The 22697-nt window shown below is 39.1% G+C and overlaps 2 protein-coding genes across 4 annotated transcripts in view; one reads left to right on the top strand and one right to left on the bottom strand.

Annotated features, from left to right (window-relative positions):
• Nucleotides 1–6403: 6403 nt before the first annotated feature.
• Nucleotides 6404–20334, bottom strand: fam72a (family with sequence similarity 72 member A). 2 transcript variants are annotated; one of them, NM_001016354.2, is given in 5 exon segments: nt 6404–7471; nt 11858–11982; nt 12136–12213; nt 15241–15407; nt 20001–20047. In NM_001016354.2, coding segments are annotated over 4 exon segments (456 nt in total). In that variant the 5' UTR covers nt 15393–15407; nt 20001–20047; the 3' UTR covers nt 6404–7370.
• A 137-nt stretch (nt 20335–20471) lies between these two features.
• srgap2 (SLIT-ROBO Rho GTPase activating protein 2) overlaps nt 20472–22697 on the top strand; it is a 108133-nt gene continuing 105907 nt past the window's right edge. For both annotated transcript variants that reach the window (XM_002940508.5, XM_018091543.2), the window contains exon 1: nt 20472–20576. The gene's annotated coding sequence lies outside the window, so the exon portion shown is untranslated. The remainder of the gene's footprint in view (nt 20577–22697) is intronic.

Raw genomic sequence — 22697 nt, forward strand, 5'->3', positions numbered from 1 at the left:
ATGCTGAAACTCAAAACTCAAGAGCTTCTAAACAATAATTGTAATTAAAAAAAACTATAAATAAAAAAAAAAGACCAACTGCAAATTGTCTCAGAATATTACTCTCTACATCATACCAAAAATTAACCCTTTAAAACATTGCTATTTTACCAAACCCTATTCATACTGAAATTGCTTACATATTAGAGCCTTACCGGACCATCTACACTACTGGGCCCCAGTGCATCCAGCCTTGGACTGGCAATCTGTGATTTCTGGTGTAGCCCACTTTAGCGGATTCTGTGGCACTACCCGTTGGAGCACGATACTTTGGCGCTACAGGAGTCCTGAGCCCCCGCTTACTATGGGGGTTTACAGGGATTTCTCCCCTTTAATGGTGTGCCTCCACCCAGGGATGGTGTTGTGGAACTGTAATCCACCCCCTGGGAAATGAACAGGATGATATGCCCCTTCTGGGACCCACTTACTCCTGGTGTGAAGTACCCCACCCTGGGGTTATTCCTTACCAGCTGGGTAGTGGTCCTCTGGGCTGGATAGATCTCACAACACGGTAGTATGAGTAAAGCAGATGAAATGGTTTATTAAGGTAGAACCTCTCCAGGAGCAGCATGTCATTTATATACAGTGCAGGGCATATCTCCTTACTTCTCATTGAGAACCTTCTCCTGTTGGCATACCCCACGGTACTCCCGACATATGCTCCCCTCTAGGTGCTCTCCCAGGTACTCACGGCAGAGACACTCTCTCATAGAGTTCCCCCGGTACTCCGCTAGGACGTTACACCCCAGGGACCCACACCGGTACTCACATCAGGCACCCTCAGATCCGGCCTCCTGGACTAATGGGGACCTTGTCCACCTACCTAGCCACTTGTGTCCCTGCACTCCAGCAGATGTAATGCTGGGAGGTCTTAACCTCGCTACCACTCCTGGAGGGGCGATGTCTGCCCATTCTAACCTCTGGTGTCCTACATGACACTCCTAGAATGTCCTCTTATATAGAAACTTCTACCTATTAACTGTGCCAGGAGTGCACACTACCTGTGCACTCTCTGGACTAACAAAATGTCTGCCAGCACATGGCTGCATCCCTTTATATATCCCAGCACCCCATCTAGTGGTTGCTGGTGAGAAATGCAGGGGAAACTCCCTTTCAGCAGAATAACATCTAGGACCACTTTTAGGTGTCCAATTCCCTAAGGCCACCCTCTAGTGCCTGTCTAAGGAGAACCCATCCTAGGGGCCCCAAATCTTGGGGATCCCTACACTGGCAAAAGCCAAAGGGGCTGCTGTAAGATGCTGTAGAAAGTTACTATTTAGTGGGCTGGTGAGGACTGTTTGGGCATCTATCTTCTTGAAATGACAGGGTAATTTCAAGTGTTTTTCTGACAAGTTTTAGATTTATATTTAAGTTGCATCATCACCTTGGGGCAACTGTCAGAGCAAGGAAACCCCGGACAAAGTAAGAAGCAGGAGGCACCAAACAAAATATAACTCATATAAAGAATATCCAGTACAGGGTGTAACAGGGCTCAAATATTTCCTCCTCTCCCAGGCAGGGATGATCTGGTGGAACTTCTTCTAGTAGCTACTGTATTTTTTATGCTGGTGTGATCCACACTAAGCCATTTCACTTTATATTTGTGAGAATATTTCTTCATGTGGCCATTAAAGGGGTGGTTCACCATTATGTTCATTTTGGTATATTATAGAAAATGGCTTACTCTAAGCAACTTTTCAAATGGTCTTCAGTTTACTTTTTTTTAAAGCTTTTTCATTATTTGCCTTCTTTTTCTGCTTCTTTCCAGCTTTCAAATTGAGGTTCCTGACTAAACCATTGCTTTGTGAGGCTACAATTTTTTTTTCTTATTGGGACCTTTCTATTTAGGATCTCTCATATTTATATTTCAGTCTCTCATCAATAATCGGTTGCTATGGTAATTTGGACCCTAACAACCAGATAGCTGTTGAAATTCTAAATTTAAGAGCTGCTACATAAAAAGCTAAATAATTCAAAAACCACAAAAAATAAAAAATGAAGACCAATTGCAAATTGTCTCAGAATAGCACTCTCTATGTCATACTAAAAGCTAATTTAAAGGTGAACAACCCCTTTAACACGTCCTTCTCAACTACCTGGTTAAAAACCAGCACATTTTATTTGTATTTTATATATGATGTAATATATATATAGTTTAAAATGTACTTTTTTCAAGCTATAGATTACACAGAGAACATTTATCTGCAGATTTGTATTTAATAATATAAATGGATTATGGTTACCATAATGTTTATATGTATACTTACAGTATGTTCCCTAGACTACTACAAAGCAGTGGCTGTAACATGGGAGAACCCTTATTTTATTCAACAAATTAAAACGAGCGAACTATTTAATGAAAATGCAAAACTGGTTGGCAGGATGTCTTTTTACTTTCTTAAGACTGAAGTGTTTTGGAGTTGGTAATGGGTTGGTTTATTGGGTGGATTAGTCCACTCTCCGGTTTTTGTCTGTTACTTATTTGTTGTCTATTAGAGTGGCTAGGAAAATGTGAATTTCACTTACCTTCATATTGTAAATTCTATTTCTACTCCCAACATGTCAGTACAGATGGGCAGTATTGCCCCTCCCAGCCAGGAGGTAGGACCTATACCAAAGCCAATAAAAATGAATCCTTACCTTCAAAACCACCTAACGTCCTCCTCACCACTGTTATACATTTGCCAAGCCTTACAAGAACCAAATAATTGGAAGGAAAAAAACCTGCACTGACATGTCAGGACTACAACAAATGGAAATTACGATCTGAAGGTAAGTGAAATTCTCATTTTCTTCTGTGTCCCTTCAATGTCACTATGGATGGGATCTACCAAGCCATGCCCCTAAACAATAATTGGTGTGAATAAATAACATACAATAAAACAAACATGCTACAAAAGGTCAAACAACAAGACCAGCAACACAGCCATGAAAATTGGAAGCTAATATAATGTATAGCCCCAGAAAATGAGAGACGAAAAAGCTACTAATTCCAATCTACCAAATATGGCATACAATAAGAACCAAGCATTGCATAATAAAAACCTGACTGTTCCCTGATACAAGAGTTTCCTCACAGACCAGAGGGATTTCCACACTATGGTTGCCAATACATCCAACTCCACACAATAGTCAGTAAATGTGTTGATTTTGCTATTGCTGAAATGATAGATCGTATGGGGTATATGAAGGTATTTTCATTTTAAGGCCCCTACATGCCACATACTTAGGTAAATCTATGCATATTGGGTATCAAACTGTTTAGTGGACCACTGGTGTTCATATTTAGGGTGTTTTATCTTGGTACCTAATAAGTGGGAGATAAGAAACTGTGTGGAAGCTTTGAAAAGATTTTTCAAAAATTACAGTACATTAAGTACAATTAGGAAAGCATTGCAACTTGGTAATTTGGAGTAGAAAGTCTATTCAGTTATTTCCAAACATTTATAGTTTTCTTGGGTAAACCTACTCTAAGGGGCACATTTACTAAGCCACGAACGGGCCGAATGCGTCCGATTGCGTTTTTTTCGTAATGATCTTTTTCGTTACTAATACGATTTGTGTGAAAAAACGAGAGTTTTTCGTAGCCATTCCGAAAGTTGCGCAAAATCTGGCGATTTTTCGTAGCATTAAAACTTGCGCAAAAAGTTGCGCTTTTTTCGTAGCGTTAAAACTTGTGCGAAACGTCGCACCTTTTAAGTTTTAATGCTACGAAAAAGGCGGAATGGCTACGAAAAACTCGAGTTTTTTCGCGCAAATCGTATTGGTAACGAAAAAGTCGTAAAGACGCAGAAAATCGCAAAAAATACGAAAAATTTTCGTTTTCAAATCGGAATTTTTCCAATTCGGTTCAGATTCGTGTCTTAGTAAATGTGCCCCTAAGTGGAATATTTGGCCTTGAAATCTAAAGAATGCAGATTTCTGGAGAAGTGCTTTGGAAAGTTAGTGTGTATTGCTGGGACTTTTAGACCTATACAAGTGAAAAATCTCCATAATACTATACATATTTGGTATTGGCATGTTCAAGGGACATTGAACTTTCCAAATCAGATGTATGCATAAAATAATTCATGTTTCTGATATATGTGTTTATATTATGGAAAATATAATTGTTCTTTATTTTTCTAGACATTTAGAAGCCTGTATCTCATCACAAAACTATACAAAAATTCTAGCATATTTTGAAAGCTTACAATATAGTTTTCCCAGATAAAATAATAGTACCCTCTAGGAAAGGCCCCTAAAATGAAAGGGTGCAAAATGTTCCAAGAGAGTCTGGAAATACAAGTTTCGCTTTGACCAAATCAGATGGCAGTTAAAGGGTTAAACCCCTAACCAATAAAACAAAAGCCAGTACTCAATTTCACATTAAAAGATAAGCATATCTTGGATTAAACGGTTATCATCCCATATTCATAATATAATAATGTTCTCACATAAGATAAAACATTAACTGTCAACATCAATCACAGATCTCAATGTGACTTATGTAAACCCAAGAATACAGATAAGATAATGGCTATTATACTGTGATATCACACTGCATTCACAATAATTTACATGAGCATTTCAACTGTGGTATTTCTGAATGTTGTGCAGCACACTGAACATCTAGGTGTAAGATCTTAGTTTTGATGAAACATTTTCAGATAAGTTCAAGTTATAACTGGCACATAAATGTCCAGCACCAAGTGTAATAAAGAGCACCCATATCTGCTGTGTCTGGGCAGAGAACTCAGGCTCACAATAAAGAGCTTTATATTTCAAACAGCAAGAGCCCTAAAGGAGCACATGCACCTTACCAGATAGCAGTGAGTAGTAGAACCCAAACAGCTCTCAGCTGAGGCACATAATTAGTTCACTAGTATGCAGACTCGCCAGTGCACTGAGCACTTCAAACTTCAGGCTTTGTTATCACTAGCCCATATCCATTCCCATTGCCCTTTTGTCTATCAGTCTTCTAAGGGCAGTGGCACACAAGGAGTTTAGTCGCCCATGATAAATCTTTGCTATTGCGGATGACTAACCTCCCCGACATGCAATCCCACTGGCAAGAATGTAAATCGCCGGTGTGATTGCACATCTGTCGCTTCGGTTTTCCGAAGCAGCCCGTAGTCTCTTTGCAAAGCAACTTCGAGCCTCTCTCAAAAGAAACACAGATTTCTTTTCTACTTTGTGTACACATGTTCTTCGGTATCAGACATCCCTTTCTCAGAAAAATCTCAACCTTCTCTCCCCCTCCCTTCTCTGCTGTAATCTGAGCTACCAGCAGCCACAGCTGCAGCAAAGAAATTACTGAGACCAAGCTAAAATGGCAGCTTAACAAATACAGGGAGCTTTTGAGGCATCTTTTGCCTTAACTTTTCATTCTTTATATCATAGATTGAATGAACAGCTAGCTATTGCTCCTATTTTTCCAGCTTGGGTGCTATTCTCATATCTACCACAAGGTGGAGCATGAAAGCATATTAGCAATGGAAACTAATTGAAAGGTGAAACAAAAAATTGTGTTAAACACTAACAATTCTAGTGCCAAAACCTACTCCAGCTTTCAGATAACATGCTAATGGACGGGTTAGGGGGTCTGTGGTGCCAAGACCCATTGCCTTTCACTGTATATAATGTATTTGTTGCTAAAGTTCCCACTGCCTCAAACTGTATTTAATGTACTTGGAGCGTCACTGCCCACTCCTTGTATAATGCATTTAAGATCTGTAGACATTCTTGTTCTTAGAAGTCCCTGGACCATTTCTAATATATAAGCTAATTCAGAGAGTGTTAAGGCAGTGGCGGTTTTTTCAGCATAACAGCATATTTTATTATACTCCAGACAAGCAATAAAGTGCCCAAAAATACCTTTGAATTACACTTTATGTGAATTGCAGCTGGTAATACTGGCTTCTTCAATAATTGCATGAAACAGCTCCCTTTTGCATTTTTGCAAAAAAAAAAAAAAAAAAAAAAATGTAAAAAGCCACTTTTGCTTTTAGTGATTGTCACATAGGGAGCAATTCAAAAGTATTTCCAGGTATTATCGGCCTGCCTGGCAGCAAGATTTCTCAAAGGTGATTCATTCCCCTCCTGTAATCACCCTTAAAGGGGTGGTTCACCTTTGCAATAACATTTGTATGTGGCTTTCTGAAAGAATTTCTTCTATATATACACATTACCAAAAATGAATGGCTTAGGAGATATCAATGCTTGACAATGGACTGCAATAGGCCATGCCAAGGTTTTGATCATATGCCACTACAAGGTGAAACAGTCCAAGTAAAAACAGAGCAGTTAGTCAGTTTGGCATCATGTTCTAAATGTACAAGTTTACACAGGGATTTCAATTTAAAAACAGCAAGAAGCATGTTTGTTTACACTGGTGTTTAATGATACTTATAAATAAAGGATAATAATGTGTTGGGTACCAGAATTGAGCTATTACAATTTGCACATTTTTTTTTTTGAATATTTGCAGTTTTTAATTTTTCTTGTTCTTGATTTTATATTTGCTTTGTAAGCAATTGTATTGTTATCTATAATAAAAATTTGTCATGCGAGTGATTCTCACTCTGTGAAATCCATACTGTACAGACAGACAGTGGTGGGTGAGGCAATGGGAATGCCTCTCTGGAAGCAAATGTTCAGCACAAGCATATGAATTGGGTTGACAGAGCAAGTGAAATAAGCCTAGGAATAATATCGGAGTATCTGGCCACAACTGTCCCAGGCCCGTTTAATCAACAATCAGTGACTTTTAACATGCATTGAATAAAATTTAAGTGCATTAGTTGGTTAAGTTATTTCTAATATATCTCCAAGAATTAAAAAACATAAAAAGAAAATATGGCAGTCACATTATGTAGGTCTCAGACACTGGCTGTTGCACAAAAGGATGGGCATTAGCATATGGGTTTATGCTAGAATCTTTCTGCTCTTGTCTTGAAGAAAAACTGTGCCACAAGTCATGTCCACCATACTTGTATACAACTGTTGTCCACCATACTTGTATACAAACTGTTGTTACATTCTGGGAGATGTAATATAACTACATCTGGAAGGATAAAAGGCATTAGTAGTAATGTAAACTGCTAGCGCATTTCAAAGAATATCTCAAAATCAAAGCAAAAAGCTGCATCCACTTCATGTATAGCAAAAAATTGGGTAATCCATAGAGAAATCATAGTCACTCTCTTATGATATTCCGTGAAATATTCTGTACAATATAAGTGCTGCTATGGTTTAAAATTCCATCTTATTTGTACTGGATATGCACCTCCCACACATAATGCAGAGTTCTCCTTGCGTACACAAAAACACAGTTCTGAGCAAAGGGTTTGCTATCTCAGGTACTGTTCTTGGTCTTCTTCTCGGCCAATGAACAGTTCTTCATGCTCCTCATCTGTATCTGGAAGGTCTCGCCAAAGCAACATATTTGTTCCTGAAATACAAACACATAATGCCTGAAAATTCATAATTTATCCAGATTTAACCTGGACATAGTCACATAGGGTTAGAAAAAGACCGGAGTCCATCTATACACTCACATATATAAACTATATATACACCAACATCAATACTAACTAGTAATAAGCATAGTATCCAAGGCTATTGTGATACTAAAATTTACAGAAACCTTCAACTACAAAAACCCCCAGATCCTTCTCAATTAAGGATCCCTCCAACACACTACCATTTAGTGTATAACTTGGATTTATATTATTTCTACCAAAGTGCCTAACTTTGTACTTGTCAACATTGAACCTCATTTTCCATTTTGCTGCCCAGTTTTCCTATTTTGTCAAATCGGACAGGTTTTGCTGCCACCAGAGTCACATTTCTTTCACATTGCCACATTTTCACACATGGCTGTAGGAAATAAAGTAAAACCAGTTTTGATTAAACTACTGTTAGTGGTGGTACCAAACTACTAAGAATTATATTTCTATTATAAATAGCAAATTTGAATAGTTGATATTTTACAATTTTTCTGCAGGTTTACTTTCTGATCTAATTTAGATAAATATATTTTGTTTGGACTTTTATTAAAGTGGAAGTAAACAATCTTGTTTAATTAATAGAGCAACTTACATTAAAGCTTGGATGAAATATACATCCTAGGCAATAAATGTTTTTCTGCCACAAATTAATATTTATAAACACTTTATTTCAAATATTGGACTAACTCCATTTTTGTGAATCCCTCCAGTTCATTAGATACTATAGTCACATTTGAAAATGTACGTTATGCGGTTTAAAAAGAATCACCTAAGCTGTTTTTCACTGGAATGACATTGAAAAAAAAAAAAACTAAAAGCAGTTTAGCTTTGAAACTTAGTGGGTATGTAAGTTCAGACACCAGTCTGGGGCCTATAGAAAACACCTGCTGGGTGGATAATTACTTCCTATGTTCAATAACTTCCATCCAGATTTTTCAGAACGCGGTGCATCTGACAAGTACCAGCTGTGAATGTCTGAGGAATGCAAGAATGCCAGAGGGGATAACAGATCTAAAAAGCAAAGTATTGCTGACTTAATTGCTGAGGATGGATGCAATTTTAGAGGATGGCTGCAAATTGCCTACACAAATCTGAATATAGGGAGAGGAATGCAGCAGACTGTACTGTAGCACACAGTAATGCAAAGCCCCCTGGGTGCCTTTGGCCATATTTAAATACAGAGGCAAAAAAAAAAAAAAAAAGCAAAAAATGTTTGCAATTTCTGGACGGCGCTTGCTTTTTTAGCTGAAACTAAAACTTCAGAAACTTAGATTGGTATGGTCATGCTGCTTTACCTGCTATACCACTGGGTTATTAGTGCACAGTACTTTTACCTTAATTCATTTTATAGTATTTAGTTACCCTTTAAGAGATATTAATTCAGAGATGGACTCCTAGCAACTTTATTTTATTTATTTTTTGTGGAAAGGCCAGAAGGCCCGGGCCTATGACAACAAGGTTTTAGGGGGGCATGGTGCCCAGTCGCGTCAATTCTGTAATTTGAGGACTGGTGGTGTGGGACATTTTAAATCCCCCCACGTGCAAAGTCCCCAATGCCTTAAGCACCAAAGGGGCAGTGTACGCCCACAGACTCGAAAGTAAACTCAAGTATAAGGACACAGACCAGCCTAGGGGCGCTGAAAGTACAAATCTGGTCCCATAGCTTCTCAACAGCTGCTTAGAGCACACTGAGCACACTTTAATTCTCTGTGGAGCAGACTTATTAATTTATGTTTGCAGTGTTATTTTTGTATTCCTTTTTCTTTTCCGTAAAATAAATTTTTTCATACAACAAAAATCTTGTCAGGTTTTACGCGGTGGGATATTTGTTTTAGTGGGGGAGAAAAAAAAAAAAGATTGAGGGGAAAAACCCATTATATTTAAAACAAAGAAAAGATTTTGATAAATGATAAATTGGCTCCTGTGTGCCATCATTTTCATTTTCGCCGGTGGGATGGCATTTCTGGAAGATAAGTCGCCCGCGAACAGGGAGATTTGTCGCGGGCAACTAATCTCTCCGTGTGTCAGAGCTCTAAAGCAAACACACAGGAGCCAATTTATCGCCGGTGGGATGGCATACGCAGCGGCGCCGCCGTGTATGCCATCCCACCGGCGATTTACATTTTTCCGCCGGTGGGATGGCATTTCAGGGAGATTAGTTGCCCGCGAACAGGGAGATTTGTCGCGGGCAACTTATCTCCCTGTGTGCCAGAGCCCTTAGGGGGACTACAATAGATAATGAGCTTTTGGGTAGCAACGGTCGCAGTACATAATTGCAGATAAGGGTGAAGACACAGAGCTACAAGTGGCAGCTACTTGTCATGGCTACTAAAATAGACAATGCTGATCATTTACTAATAATTGTCTCTGTGTGAACCCACAAAGCGAGTTAGTCGCCCCAGATAGATCGCTGCTATCACTGGTGAGTAACCACTCTGAAAAGGCTTTCCACCGGCAACAATAGAAGTCGCCAGTGGAAAACCCTTTGCATCGCTTCAGTTTCTGAAGTAGCTCGAAGCTGCCTGCAAGAGGAAACTTTGCACGACTTCAGATTACCGAAGCGATGGGAAGTGCTTTCCACGGGCGACTTCTACGGTTGCCAGCGGAAAGCCTTTTCGGAGTGGTTACTCGCCTGCTACAGCAGAGATCTAATATGGGCGAGTAACTCTCTCCATGGGTTCTTACCCTAAAAAGAGGGTCAGTTATCATGGTTCTCTACTAACCTAAAGGAAAAAAATCTCTTAACTAAAATCCTACAGTTTATGCCAAGAAATGTTTTTATTTGGAGGTGCTTCACAAAAACATATCACATTTAAATGTGCATAAAATAATTCAGTTAAATCAGTTCTGATTTAAAGAACAAACAGCCTTGTTTTTATCTAGGCTGATTCTCAGTCTTGTTCTGTAATTCATTGCCATCAACAGGTCAGTAAAGGGACATTGTGTGCACTGCACAGATCTATAATCATGTTCATCTAATGGCTATGTTTTCTAGGAATGCTGGACATGTGTAACTTGGCAACCTTCCTGTACATAGAGCACAGGCATGCAAGGCCACTGTGTTGCCAGTAAACACCTGTTACTGGAGCTTGCTGCATAAAGAACAATGGCTTCTTTACCAAAAGCCTCTTCAGGGCAACACAGTAAAAACTTGCTCTTCTACTTTATAAATGCCCGCTTTATGTAACATTTAACCTACAGCTTGCCATTATTTTTCCACCAAAGAACATAAGGAGAATGCTGCCAGACATTAATAAAACACTAAAAACATGAAAAAGGGCAAATTACAGTCCAAGAAGAGTACAGTGAACTGCAAAATTAGGAATTTTGTAAACTCTTTCACTACAGCTTAGAACTCACTATATACGGATATTTTTTCAGATGAATGCATCAGTTTAATTTCTTTGCTCAGCATGTAAGGAGTGGGAAAGGAGTGGGAAATTGTGATTTCAGTTAGAGCCCTAGGTTAGTAGTAAACAAGGTCCTTTGGTGAAGAAGGAGAAGAACACTTCAGCTAGGTAGAAGCTAGGAGTAGTAGTTAGGTTAAGGTGGCCAAACACGTAGCGATTTTCGATCTTTCATGCGACCATCGGTCGTTCAGGGCTGAATAGTCAGATATGGAGGTAGAAACAATAGGATTTCTACATCCTTCTGCCGATTTGGCACTGAAGATAGATTTTGCTCAAAATCTTTTAACCAGGCCGATCGGCAAGTTGACTGATATCTACAGCCTTTTGCGATATCGGTCGCCTCGCCGAATCGCCATACACGTGTTTGGCAGCTTTAGAGTGAGACAGATTAAATTAATTAAAAGTGAGATAAGCATCCGAGACTCCATCGAGGAAACAGATAGAGCAGTGTCCTCGCCCAGATAGGGACCCAGTGAAGAGGAACTAAGATAATTATGGCTTAGTAGCCTCAAATGCAAGGCTGACCCCTATGCTGAAAAAATACCTAAGCCATAGCAGATTTAGTAAATTGACATGTTGAAAATAGTCCCATTGCATAAAATTGCAAAAGGCAGCAATTTTGCAAGATTACACAATTTGAACAGGCCTGTAGCCTACAAAGCGAAAGCATTTTAGCACCACATGGGAGGCAATTTTGTGAAGACAACAAGATGCACCATCTGGCATTGGCCTAAATGTCAGAGACCTATTAAAACAATACTTACACAACGAGATAAAGGCAATCTGTGCAGTCTGTGGAGGCACCTTTTCCATTGTTTCATTGTTCCTTTGTAGCCCAAACTGGCCAACATTATGTCTATATGTGTCCAGCTTTCATGCGGAATTTAAAATAATATAAAATAGGAGAAACGTACTCACCTGAAGCATCTGACCGGGCAGTACCACAAACCGACTTGCTTTGGAACATCCAGAAATGTCCATTGTTACAGGACAGGAGGCAGTGCTGGCATGGAGCTACCACATGGTAGCCAACTTCATTACCACTGAAAAAGTAACAGATAAAAGGTGCATACCAAGCCTATGTGTCTAAAGACAGTACCATCCCTATCAAAACATTGCCTAACTTTATTATCTACCCCATTCCTCAAAAGCATAACAAAAAAAGTTAAAAAAAAAAAAGTGTGCATCTAGCTTACCATTTCAGACATGCAATATTTTTCAGTTTGCATTTGCATGCTTCCAAGAAATAACAGCTTCCCACAAAGTCTACAGCCCTAGAAGAAAAAAAAATATAAATATATAAATATTATAAAAATAATATTTTAAATACATTATAAAAGATTCTATATAAGTAAAATTATACAACCATATTGCTACTAGCAATACATTTTTTGATTTTCTCTTGCTGTTTCTAATAGTGACAATTAACAAAAATTACTTTCCTGACCAAAATTAATTCCTGGGTAAATTAAAACAATGGGGGTATACATTTTTTGAACTTATATTCATGGGTTATTGACCCGTAGCATTTTGCAGCTTCCATATTTATGGGTTATTTACCCCTAGTATTCCAGCTTCTAAAAGGCAGTTTGCAGACTGGGGACTGTTTTAACAGAAATGTAGAGACAAGCATGGTTTCTACATAATGTTTTAATGGTAATGTAGAGACAACCAGGGTCACTTTAGGGTACCTGTGAGCCTAGGGCAAAGTACCTGAAATGACAGAAATAATCAGTGGTTATCTTTATCTCTGGTTCCCTGATGACCTGTAGGAGATAAGATGCTGTAGACTGGAAGTTTGGACTAGAAAGGCATATTTACCTATTTTGGATTCATTGGAATCTGTTCTTTACAAAAATGTATAGTTTCCTAGGGTAAACCTACTTTTAGTGAAATATTTGGCCTTGAAATCTGAAGCATGCACATTTCTTGAGTGGTGCTTTTTTAACATTTAGAAGGCTATAACTTGTTACTAAAATGGAATAACACCAAAATAGCAAAATTAGCAAATCTAGCATATTTTAAAAGCTGGCAGTAAAAGTACTGCAAATTACCAAAATCGGCTGGCAGTGAAAGGGTTAATGCAAAGGCTAATGAGCACTTCCATCTGCCTAGGTACAACTTATAATCTACATGCAACCTGACTTGCTTAACAGGTCGTACAGGTTTTGAATCAACCTGCTTATCACTACTTGATCTGGTAAATGCCCCATTTTACTTCTAATTTGAAATAAATATTCAAAAATACTTTATAATTTTGGCCATGTACTTTTACAGCTTAGCTTTATTTATAAAAGCATTTGTCACAATTTGTAAGGCACTGAGACCTATATGTTCTAAAGTAAAATACTTAAACTTTGTGAGAAGAGTTAACTACATTAATCATAGATTTGGTACATATTCATCAAATGTTTCATTTAGTATATTCAAGGGTTATTAAATGCTGTGCTGTTACCCAAGTATTAAGAATTGAGCTGGAATTCATATTGCTATTAAAAAGGGAAGTTCATCTCATTTTATATGTATAATGAAAGAACAGAACTCTAAAAAAAGTTTCCAGTATATATTACTTAAAGGGATTCTGTCATAATTTGTATGATATACTTTTTATTTCTAAATTCAAACATTCACTCTACCATTTAATTTTATCTTGAACCAACAAATTTATTTTTTTAGCTCTAATATTGGTGTGTAGGCAGCTACCTCTGCACTGTCCTGTGGCTGAGCTTTCAGAAGGAGCTAGCACTAAACAGAACTACTGTACTTTCAGATAAGCTATGGTTTCTCCTACTCAATGTACTCTTAATATGACCCAAGTTGCAAAACACCAAAGGTTTCTCCTGCTTGGGTGACTAGGTGGGGCATGTCAGCACAGCAAAGGTTTCTGAAATAGTCTCCAGTCTTCCGGAAACCTGCTTTTTGGAATGATAATGGGGTCTGGGGTGTCTGAATTTATATGTGGTGCCACTACCTAATGTAGTTTTCTTTATTTAATGTATGTTAGGTGCTTTTACTTCTGCCCCACTGTATAATGTATTTAGGATCTGGTCTTACTGTTTATAGAAGTCAATGTACTATTATTACATACTGTGTGTATATTTCTATATTTCCTTTACCGTACAAGCAAATTGAGGCACATGGGGCGGTTTTCCTACAGTGTATTTGAGCTGGAGAGAAATGCCTGAAATTCCCCTTAATTATTGGGAGACAATATAGGCAGTTTTGATTCTTTATCCATTTGCTAAAATTTAGGACAGTCCCAGCGGCACCATCAGCCTATGGAGGCAGTATCAATCCAGGCAGCTAATCCAGTAGAGGTGTCAGTGAGTTTCTATCTTGTTACCTACCTATTGTTATAAAGATTGGTTGTTTGGGGGGTGGGAAGGGGGAGGTATCACTTCATCTTGCAGTGCAGCAGTAAAGACAGACAGAAGTTTATCAGAGCACATGTCATATGGCTGGGGTGCTATTAACTCATGTGTTTTAAAAAGACATGTCTTTCTGTGACAATATTCCTTTAAAAATCTTCAATCCCTTTAAAGTTATTTGTTAATGTATTACAATTAAAAACAGTATGCGTTTGTTCTTACAGAGAACTTAAATTCAGCATGTTTCTTCACAGGTCTCTTAATCAGGGAATAGAAAGGAACAGAGAGACACTGCTTTAACTTGGAACTTTTAATTAAAGGAATAGTGATATGTTCCAGGTTTCAATAGGAACATGGCACTATGCCTATATATCCTAGTGCTGCAATCTTTTCTACTAAATATGCCCCCTTCCTCCCCCAGCTTACCCTTGAATAACCGGTGTTGCCATGTTAGATAGCAAAGATGTTAGTAAGGAAGCTGAGGAAGGCAGGGGGGCACATTAATTATAATAGAATAGCCATGCTAGAGTTTATATAAGCACAGTGACAAATGCCTGCTAAAATTGGAATATTCCACTATCCCTTTAATGTACAGTATATCTACTACTGGTTTAGAATTCGGATAGGTCTACACCCAGAGACACTGCTTCAGACTGGATAAAGACCCAGACTTCAGTGCAGAAACTCTTAAAATCAGCTATATGTGCTTACACCCGATGATGCTGTGGCACATCAGAAAGCTGTTAGAAGCGTAGGGTCGGATTCTTGGCCTGCAAATCCACCTGGTGTGCCACTAGCCTTAAAAGTGAAAATAGGATAAAATTCAATACAGTCTTAAAACTGGTGCAGCTTTGCAATAGTAAGAATTTCTTAGCCTAGTTGTGATGATCATTTGTCTGAATGAAAATCAGGCTGATGAGTGTTGACACGTACTTGGTGGGAGGAATATCAGTGGAAAACATCTCCTGGTCTGTACCCGCCAGTAGCTGGGCCCTCATTCCTCGGATGCTCAGCACCTGATCACAGAACCTGCAGCACAGCACAGAAACACACCTGTCTTTAAAGGTGAAGGTCCCATTTGACATAGTGCTGGTTTAACTCTGGGGAATGACAAGACAAAACAAGTGTCACAGATTAACATTTTCTTTGCCTGAGGTCAAGAATGAGTAATTATTCACCCACTTAAGAGCAAAAGCAATTGAAACAGTAAACAGAGTATAACACTTTTGAAGGGACAGAAGGAACAAATAATGGAAATGGAACCCATGAAGAATAACATGCAGTTATTTTTCTCTCCCAAAATAAAATTTTCCTTGCAGTTCATTCTGTTATTCCTTTGACTAAGTTGGGCTCCTGCCATGTTATTCCACTTGTGCCCTGCCCACAGAAAAATTGTCACAGGTCTCTGCACTTAAAAAGAGCGCAGAGACCTGCATCTGCCCCATGAATACAGCAATGCCTGCCACTGCCTCAACCATGATTGTGTTCTGTGTAACAGCTGTATAGTTCTTTTTCATACATTATTGATTTGCATTGACTGAAAGAAAGAGTACCCATGAACGCTATAGGTTTTGCACATTATGTATTATTGTTAATTTCCATTGCACCTACGTTTTCTACAGTGCTTTTCTACAACATTAAAGGACATGTCAACCCCCAAAATAATTTTTTGCCTAATAAAAGAAAACATAATTCTAAAAAAACTTCCCAATATTAATTTATTAAAAAGTATTAGTGCTTAAAAAGTTATTTGTAAATGTAATTGCTATAGAAAGCAGCATTTGCTGAACTCCTGGTTGTTACTTTTTAAACAATGTTGCAAGTGCCAGGCTCCTCCAGCAAGTCTAGTCTGAAAATTTGCAGCCTTGTGTTACATTGTTTAATACCCAAGAGCCACCAGGGCAGAGAATAGAAAGGACAGGCAGACACTTTTTTTAATAGCAGTTATATAAATAAATAACTGAAAAAAATTACAAATATGTAATGCAATGTTGCTTAGAATTAAGTTTTCATTTATTATTTTTGGGGTTGACATGTCCTTTTAACATACATTCTTGCCCCAATGTGGCTTTTAAGTTTGATATGGCATTCACACACTAAATGGTCAGTGTAATCAGCAATCAGTTAACCTGTCTGTATGTTTATGGGAGTGTGGGAGAAAAACCGATTACCCAGAGGAAACCCACTCAGACATGGGGAGAATATACAAACTCCTTGCAGAAAGCTCTGTTTTGAACTGAACCTAGTTCTCCAGTGCTGCAAGTTTTAAAAAAAGAATTTAATGCTACTGGCCTTTCAATAACATGAATCAAACAGAAAATACAGTAATAATTCAATCTGTGTACATTTGAGTATGATTATCATTAAATTTACATATAATAAACTATTATATATTACAGGTGAGACCTATTATCCAGGATGCTCGGGACCTGGACATTTGTTGAGCAGCAACTAATCTCCCGTCTGTCACAGCCCTAAGTGTCCCAGGGAGCATAAAAATATGAAAAAAAGAAAATAGAAGTTTGATTATTTTTGTTTGTGTGGAGCAGGGCTTAAAATAGCTGGCAATTATAGTCTTTACCCAGATGAATAAAACAAAAATAAAATAATATTATATACAATGATACAGCCACTAGATGGTGCAAACATTTTGCAGTCTTTAATTTTATTGGCCAACTGGGCGAAGAAATATCAAATGAAGAACACCTCTCAGAAACACTGCTTCAAACTATGTTTTTCCATAATTAAACTTAAGAGAATCAGGTTTATTAAACATAAATCAATCAGTTTCTATTAAAATGAGACAGCATGTAATCTGTGTTCAGTTGTTAAGCACAGTCCAGTTGGGTACAGGCACCATAGAAAAGAACAAGCCCTTTTAACTCATGTGTTTCCATGCGATGGATCACAAAGTGACTGCACGGAAACACAAGAGATCCTTACAAGGAAGCCTAATATTGGAATGCTCTAGCTCAGGGATCCCCAACCTTTCTTACTCGTGAGCCACAGTCAAATATAAAAAGACTTGTAGAGCAACACAAGCACCATAAAAGTTCATGGAGGAGCCAAATAAAGGCTGTGATCGGCTATTAGGCAGCCTCTATGCACACTATCAGCTTACAGGGGGCTTTATTTGGTAGTAAACCTTATTTTTATTCAACCAAAACTTTCCCCCAAGTCAGGAATTCAAAAACTACCATCAGGTTTGGGGGCACTAAGAGCAACATCCAAGGGGTTGGTGAGCAACATGTTGCCCCCGAGCCACTGGTTGGGGATCACTGCTCTAGCTCCTTTCTAATATAAGCTAGGCCAAGTTTCAGCTCTCAGTAAGGTTGCTATCTCACTGGTTTTGAACCAGGCTGTTTAGGTCTGAAACCCAGAGAGGACCTTGAACCCAGGGCCATTTGTAGACCTCTGCCCTGAGGCAGCAACTCACCTTTGTCCCCCATGCATACCTTCAGGAGTTTTGGCGTGGGTCGAGGGGAAGCCAGATCACTAGTGCGCTCTATGCACTAGAAGAGCTGAAATTCTTTTTGAAAATCTGAATTTTGGCTCTTAAATGTCAGCAGGAGTGGATTTTTACTGTCCCTGGTAACTTGCAGGCTGCTGAATCCTGAGGCGAGTTTCTGAACTCGTCTCATGGCAGCAGCATCTCTGTAACATTCCCAGAGTAAAAAGCCTAACTTACATGTCGTAAAGGACACGTAAAGCCTACATTTGCCTACAATGTATATCAGTTGGGCACATCTCCCCTACCCAAATGGCATCATTTGTACTGAATATATCCCCTCCGTTTGCTAGCACCATCACATTTTCCTAAAGCAAATAGCAGCTTTCACCCAGTGGCCATTTTGTTTCTGATACATAATCAAATACATTTAAATCTGCAAACAGCATACACACACAAAGACCCTTAGGGCTCTGGCACTCCGACACTGTTCGCGGGCGACTAATCTCCCCGAAATGCCATCCCATCGGCGAAAATGTAAATCGCTGGTGGGATGGCATACGCGGCGGTGCGATTTCAGTGAAATCGCGGAAGTTTCCTCTCAAGGCTTATTCAGCATACATTCAATCAGGAATGCAGGCTCACACAAGCAGAAGTGTCTTTGATAAAAGTTCTGCTTTGTTTGAGCTAAGCACAGGAGAGGAGGTTAGGAGAAAAAAATTGAAGCAGACAGCTAGAGCTGAGTTTCTATGGGAACCAACAATGCCATTTCTTCACTGGCTGCTAGACTGGAGGGTGTGTTTAGTAATCTGAGTTTAGAACAACGGAGCATGCCCACAAGCCAGAAGTCAAAGCAAATTCCCGAAGGGGGGGGGGGCTGAGTGGGTTATAGGAGAAGAAATTAAAAAGTGAAAATAAAAAGTGATAAAGGGGATGTTGCAGCCTTAAGCTGGCCATACCCGCACCGATAATATCATACGACATTCGGTGCGTGTATGCCAAGTTGACCGATATCGCAGGAGGCTGCTGATATCGGCCGACTCGCCGATCGGCCAGGTCAAAAGATTTTGATTGGGCGCCATAGAAGGCGCCTGATCAAAATCTGCCTTCAGGGCTGAATCGGCAGAAGGAGGTAGAAATCCTATTGTTTCTATCTCCTTATCTGCCGTTTCAGCCCTGAACGGTTAGTGGCCGATTGTACGATCTTTTGTGCGACCGATGGTCACACGAAAGATCGGAAATCGCCATGTGTGTGGCCACCTTAACTAGTAACCTCTGGATAACCAGTGTGGCTGAGGCTGTTCACTTATTAAATTTGCGTGTGTGGGGTTTACATGTCCTTTAAGCAAAAACTCATACTGCGAATGTGTCGGCCCTGGGCCACAAAGATCGAAGAAGATTATTACTCCATGGTGCTCATACAGAAGCAACCCCAGCAGTTTTCTGTTAAAAGGAGCACTGACCTGGGCTATCAGGTAAATGATTATAATTGCTGGTGGTGCCTAACATTTGGCAGCTCCAAGCAATGTTCTCTCTAAGCTGTGCATGTTAGGGTTGCCACCAAGCTGGTATTTGTCCAGCCAAGCCAGTTAATCGCCAGCTAGGGTCAAGAATTTTTTGTTAAAACACAAAATTTTGTATTTATTTTGACCTGAGCAAACCGTTTTTAAAAGTGCATATAAAAGAAACTTTTTGCACACATAGCCAAGGAATTAGCGGGAACATTGCCCCAAAGTGATTTTAAATTTCAACTCTAGCAACTATATAAAAAATATAATAAGTAAATATAACAGGATCAACTTACCCTTTTATCTGAAAGGCTCATTAACATTGCTAAGCTGCAGTTTGACTATGCTTGCAGCTTATTAGATGAGAGAGTAGGAAAGTTTAGCTTAGGCAAACAATTGAAATGTAAAATAATTTAAAACATGATATATGAACTTATGAGAGACAAAATAGTTAAATCTCCAACTAAAAACTGTTTTGTCATTTTAATGTAATTCTAAGAACTTTCCACTATACATTACTGTCCATTATATGACGTATCTCTTTAAATGTTTAACCGTTGCCTAACCTGTTCCTAAACATTACTACTGATTTGTGTTTACTATCCTGGCAGCCGTAGCATCTTAAAAAAAAAAAAGTTATCAAATGAATAAACAGAGCAGTAACAGCAAATACGACGCAACCATTTTTCTAAACAAAACCAAATCCTGATTGGGTTAAAAAAAAAAAATCAATTTACCTTGATTGCAAGAATCCGTCCAATAGCTATTTCCGCCTTCCGAACTTCCCTTTTACACTGTTTGAATTGCCCGCAGTAGTCAAAACTCGTCCGGTTGGCAAAAGCCGAGCACATTTTATCCAATCACATACTGGCGTCTTTTCTATTGCGCTCTCTTGATTGGCTCCAGCTTAAGCCCAGCCTCCTATTGTACTACTTGACTTGTAACTGGCTAGTCTGACTGACAGTCAAACATTAGGGCTCGTTCGCCTTTCCATCCCTTACCAAGCCTCTTTTTGTGTCCACATAGTAACGCCCTCCAAATTTTAGCCGTCCTCCTTTTTGGGTTTCCTCTTTCTCCCAGGCAACGCCTTGTATCCATGTTTTATTGGCCACACGGACTGTTTGTCATTACCTCGGAGTATTGCCATTGGTATTAGCTTACAAAGTAGGCGGGGTTTAAACTATCCCATAGGGAATAGTAGTTGCAAAAGGAGATCCTTGTGTGCTCTTTTTATGGATTGCTGGGGATGTCGGTGAGGATGAAGGGAGCAGCAACAGGGCTTTGGGGAAAACAACACATTCAGCTGGTTTAAGGTAAAAGGACCCTTTAGCTCTGATGTAAAATAACCGGCAGAAATAAATAAGGTTTAATGGGGTGTGTCGGGTCCCCTGAGACAGTGCATCTCATCACATGCTGTGAGGGAATTCACTGTGAGCGAGTTGGGGGCCCTTCACGGGACTGAAGATAAAGCAGCTTAGTATCCTACATCCTGACATCCGGTGGTAGTTTGTTCCTTATGTTCGCAGGGATGTTAAGCTTGGGGCTCTGTTTCTGTTACTGAAGTATAACAACCCCGTAAGCGCTCCAAGCTGGCTGATTAGGGATGCTGGGAGTTGTAGTATGCCAGTGGAAGCCGTATTTTGAAGATCCACGTGTAGTTTTGCAGAACAAAAGAATACTTTTCCTTGCAGTAGAGCGCCACACTTGTATTTCGTGTGCTTTTCCCTTACCACTTCTATTCACTATAAATCTCCTGTGAAGCAGATGTGTACAAGTTATCCTGCACAGAGAGACTTTTATATTTATTAATGGGAAGGTAAGAAGTGTCAGGCTCACTATTTTGGAAAGTAAAGGTGGCTTCAAAGAAACAGATGATCCATGGCTTTCTCTAAATAAGAGCATCCTTCTCTTTGAGACATGGGTCACTGTTTCATTCAAAAAGAAAATTTGCTAAAATTGTATCTTCTCTTCCAAATGCATTATTAATTAGCGAAAGGGCAGATTGTTTTGTTTGTTCTGCTGCACAGGCAAAGTAGAGTTGTCACCTAGTTGGTAAAAATTATATTTTGTGACAATATTATTAATAGGAAAGAAAGTTAAAAATATAGGAAAGCTGCTATTTTTTTTCTAGAAAAGGTGGCAGCTCCAAGCCAAAGTCAAGAAACCTTTGAAACCTGATTTTCAACAGTGTGACTCATGTAGCCAGGAGTCCCTGATCATATATTTGTGCCTGGACAGAAGTTATTTTCAGCCTCTCAGTCTTTACAGATGTTATAGTTTGACAATGACTGGACAGCCACAGGTCATAGATTCCTACCCTGTGGTCTGTGAACTGAAGCATCAGATCCAGTGGTAATTATTATTAACATTTATTTATAAAGCGCCAACATATTCCGCAGCGCTGTATAATAAGTGGGTTTCATACATTGGACATACAGAAAAACATATAAAGCAGTCAATAACCGATACAAGAGGTGAAGAGAGCCCTGCCCAAAAGAGCTTTGACAGTAAGCAAGAAACAGAGACTTGTCATTCCAGAGAAGGCAGTCAGAAGTAAGCATCCTCGTTGCTTTTATTACGCCAGTTTCCAGGGTGCTTTTTTTACATTTCTGTATGCGTCCAGTCCAGATATATAGGGTAAAACTTTCAGTATGAAGCACAACAAAAGTGGTGTAAAGGTGATACCTTTATTGGCTTACTAAAACTTTTGTTATGCTTCATACTGAAATTTTTACTCTCTTAACGTTTTCAACTGGCTACCACAAAATATATAATACATTGCAAATAGATTGTTGTTTATAACACAGTCTGGGGGTGTATACTGTTAATTGGTTTACTCTGCAGTAACAAATTCACTCTTGTTTGCAAGTTCTAGAATCTAATTTCCTGTCAGGTTATCTGGTCCCTCTGCCCTTTTGAAGTGTAGAAGGATGGAATGGCTTTCCTTCCTTGCCCAATCCAACCCCCTTCCTCTTACATTTTGTCCAACTGTAAGTCATTCTCTCACTTCTATGTAGTTTTCCCCTTTTCTTTCACTCTTACCGTTTCCTTATCGTGTTTTCTTCCTTTATTGTGTTCCAGGGATTTCCAGGTTGTGGTTTTAAAGTTGTTGCTAAATTTCCAGCATCCTGTCAGCTTTTGGCATTTGGAGGCTACTGGGTATTGTACTTTATGAGCAGTTAGAGATGCAGGAGTAAGGGAGATGACGCACGGCACTTTTAGTTGTTGCGACGAAATGCCCCTGAATGTGTTAGTTCGCTTCAGTGTCAGCCCGAATGGGTGGATATTGCATGCCATGGTCATGTGTGATTGTATGTCTGTTCTTTTGGATCTGACAGGATATGAATTGGAATTTTGACTTCTTTCATTTCCTCATCTGCCTATACACCCCTTGACCTCCAAACTTCAGTTTGGACGGATTAACCACAGTTTGA

This window comes from Xenopus tropicalis, chromosome 2 (genome assembly GCF_000004195.4).
Source record: "Xenopus tropicalis strain Nigerian chromosome 2, UCB_Xtro_10.0, whole genome shotgun sequence".
NCBI lineage: Eukaryota > Metazoa > Chordata > Amphibia > Anura > Pipidae > Xenopus > Xenopus tropicalis.

What these genes read in the sequence shown, in the direction of transcription:
- fam72a (XM_012962201.3), bottom strand. Translation starts at nt 15,305, where the DNA reads ATGAGGGCCCAGCTACTGGCGGGTACAGACCAGGAGATGTTTTCCACT. An exon ending in ACTGATATTCCTCCCACCAA is followed by an intron (nt 12,214 to 15,240) that starts GTACGTGTCAAC and finishes TTTTTCTTCTAG; the next exon opens with GGCTGTAGACTTTGTGGGAA. An exon ending in AATATTGCATGTCTGAAATG is followed by an intron (nt 11,983 to 12,135) that starts GTAAGCTAGATG and finishes TTACTTTTTCAG; the next exon opens with TGGTAATGAAGTTGGCTACC.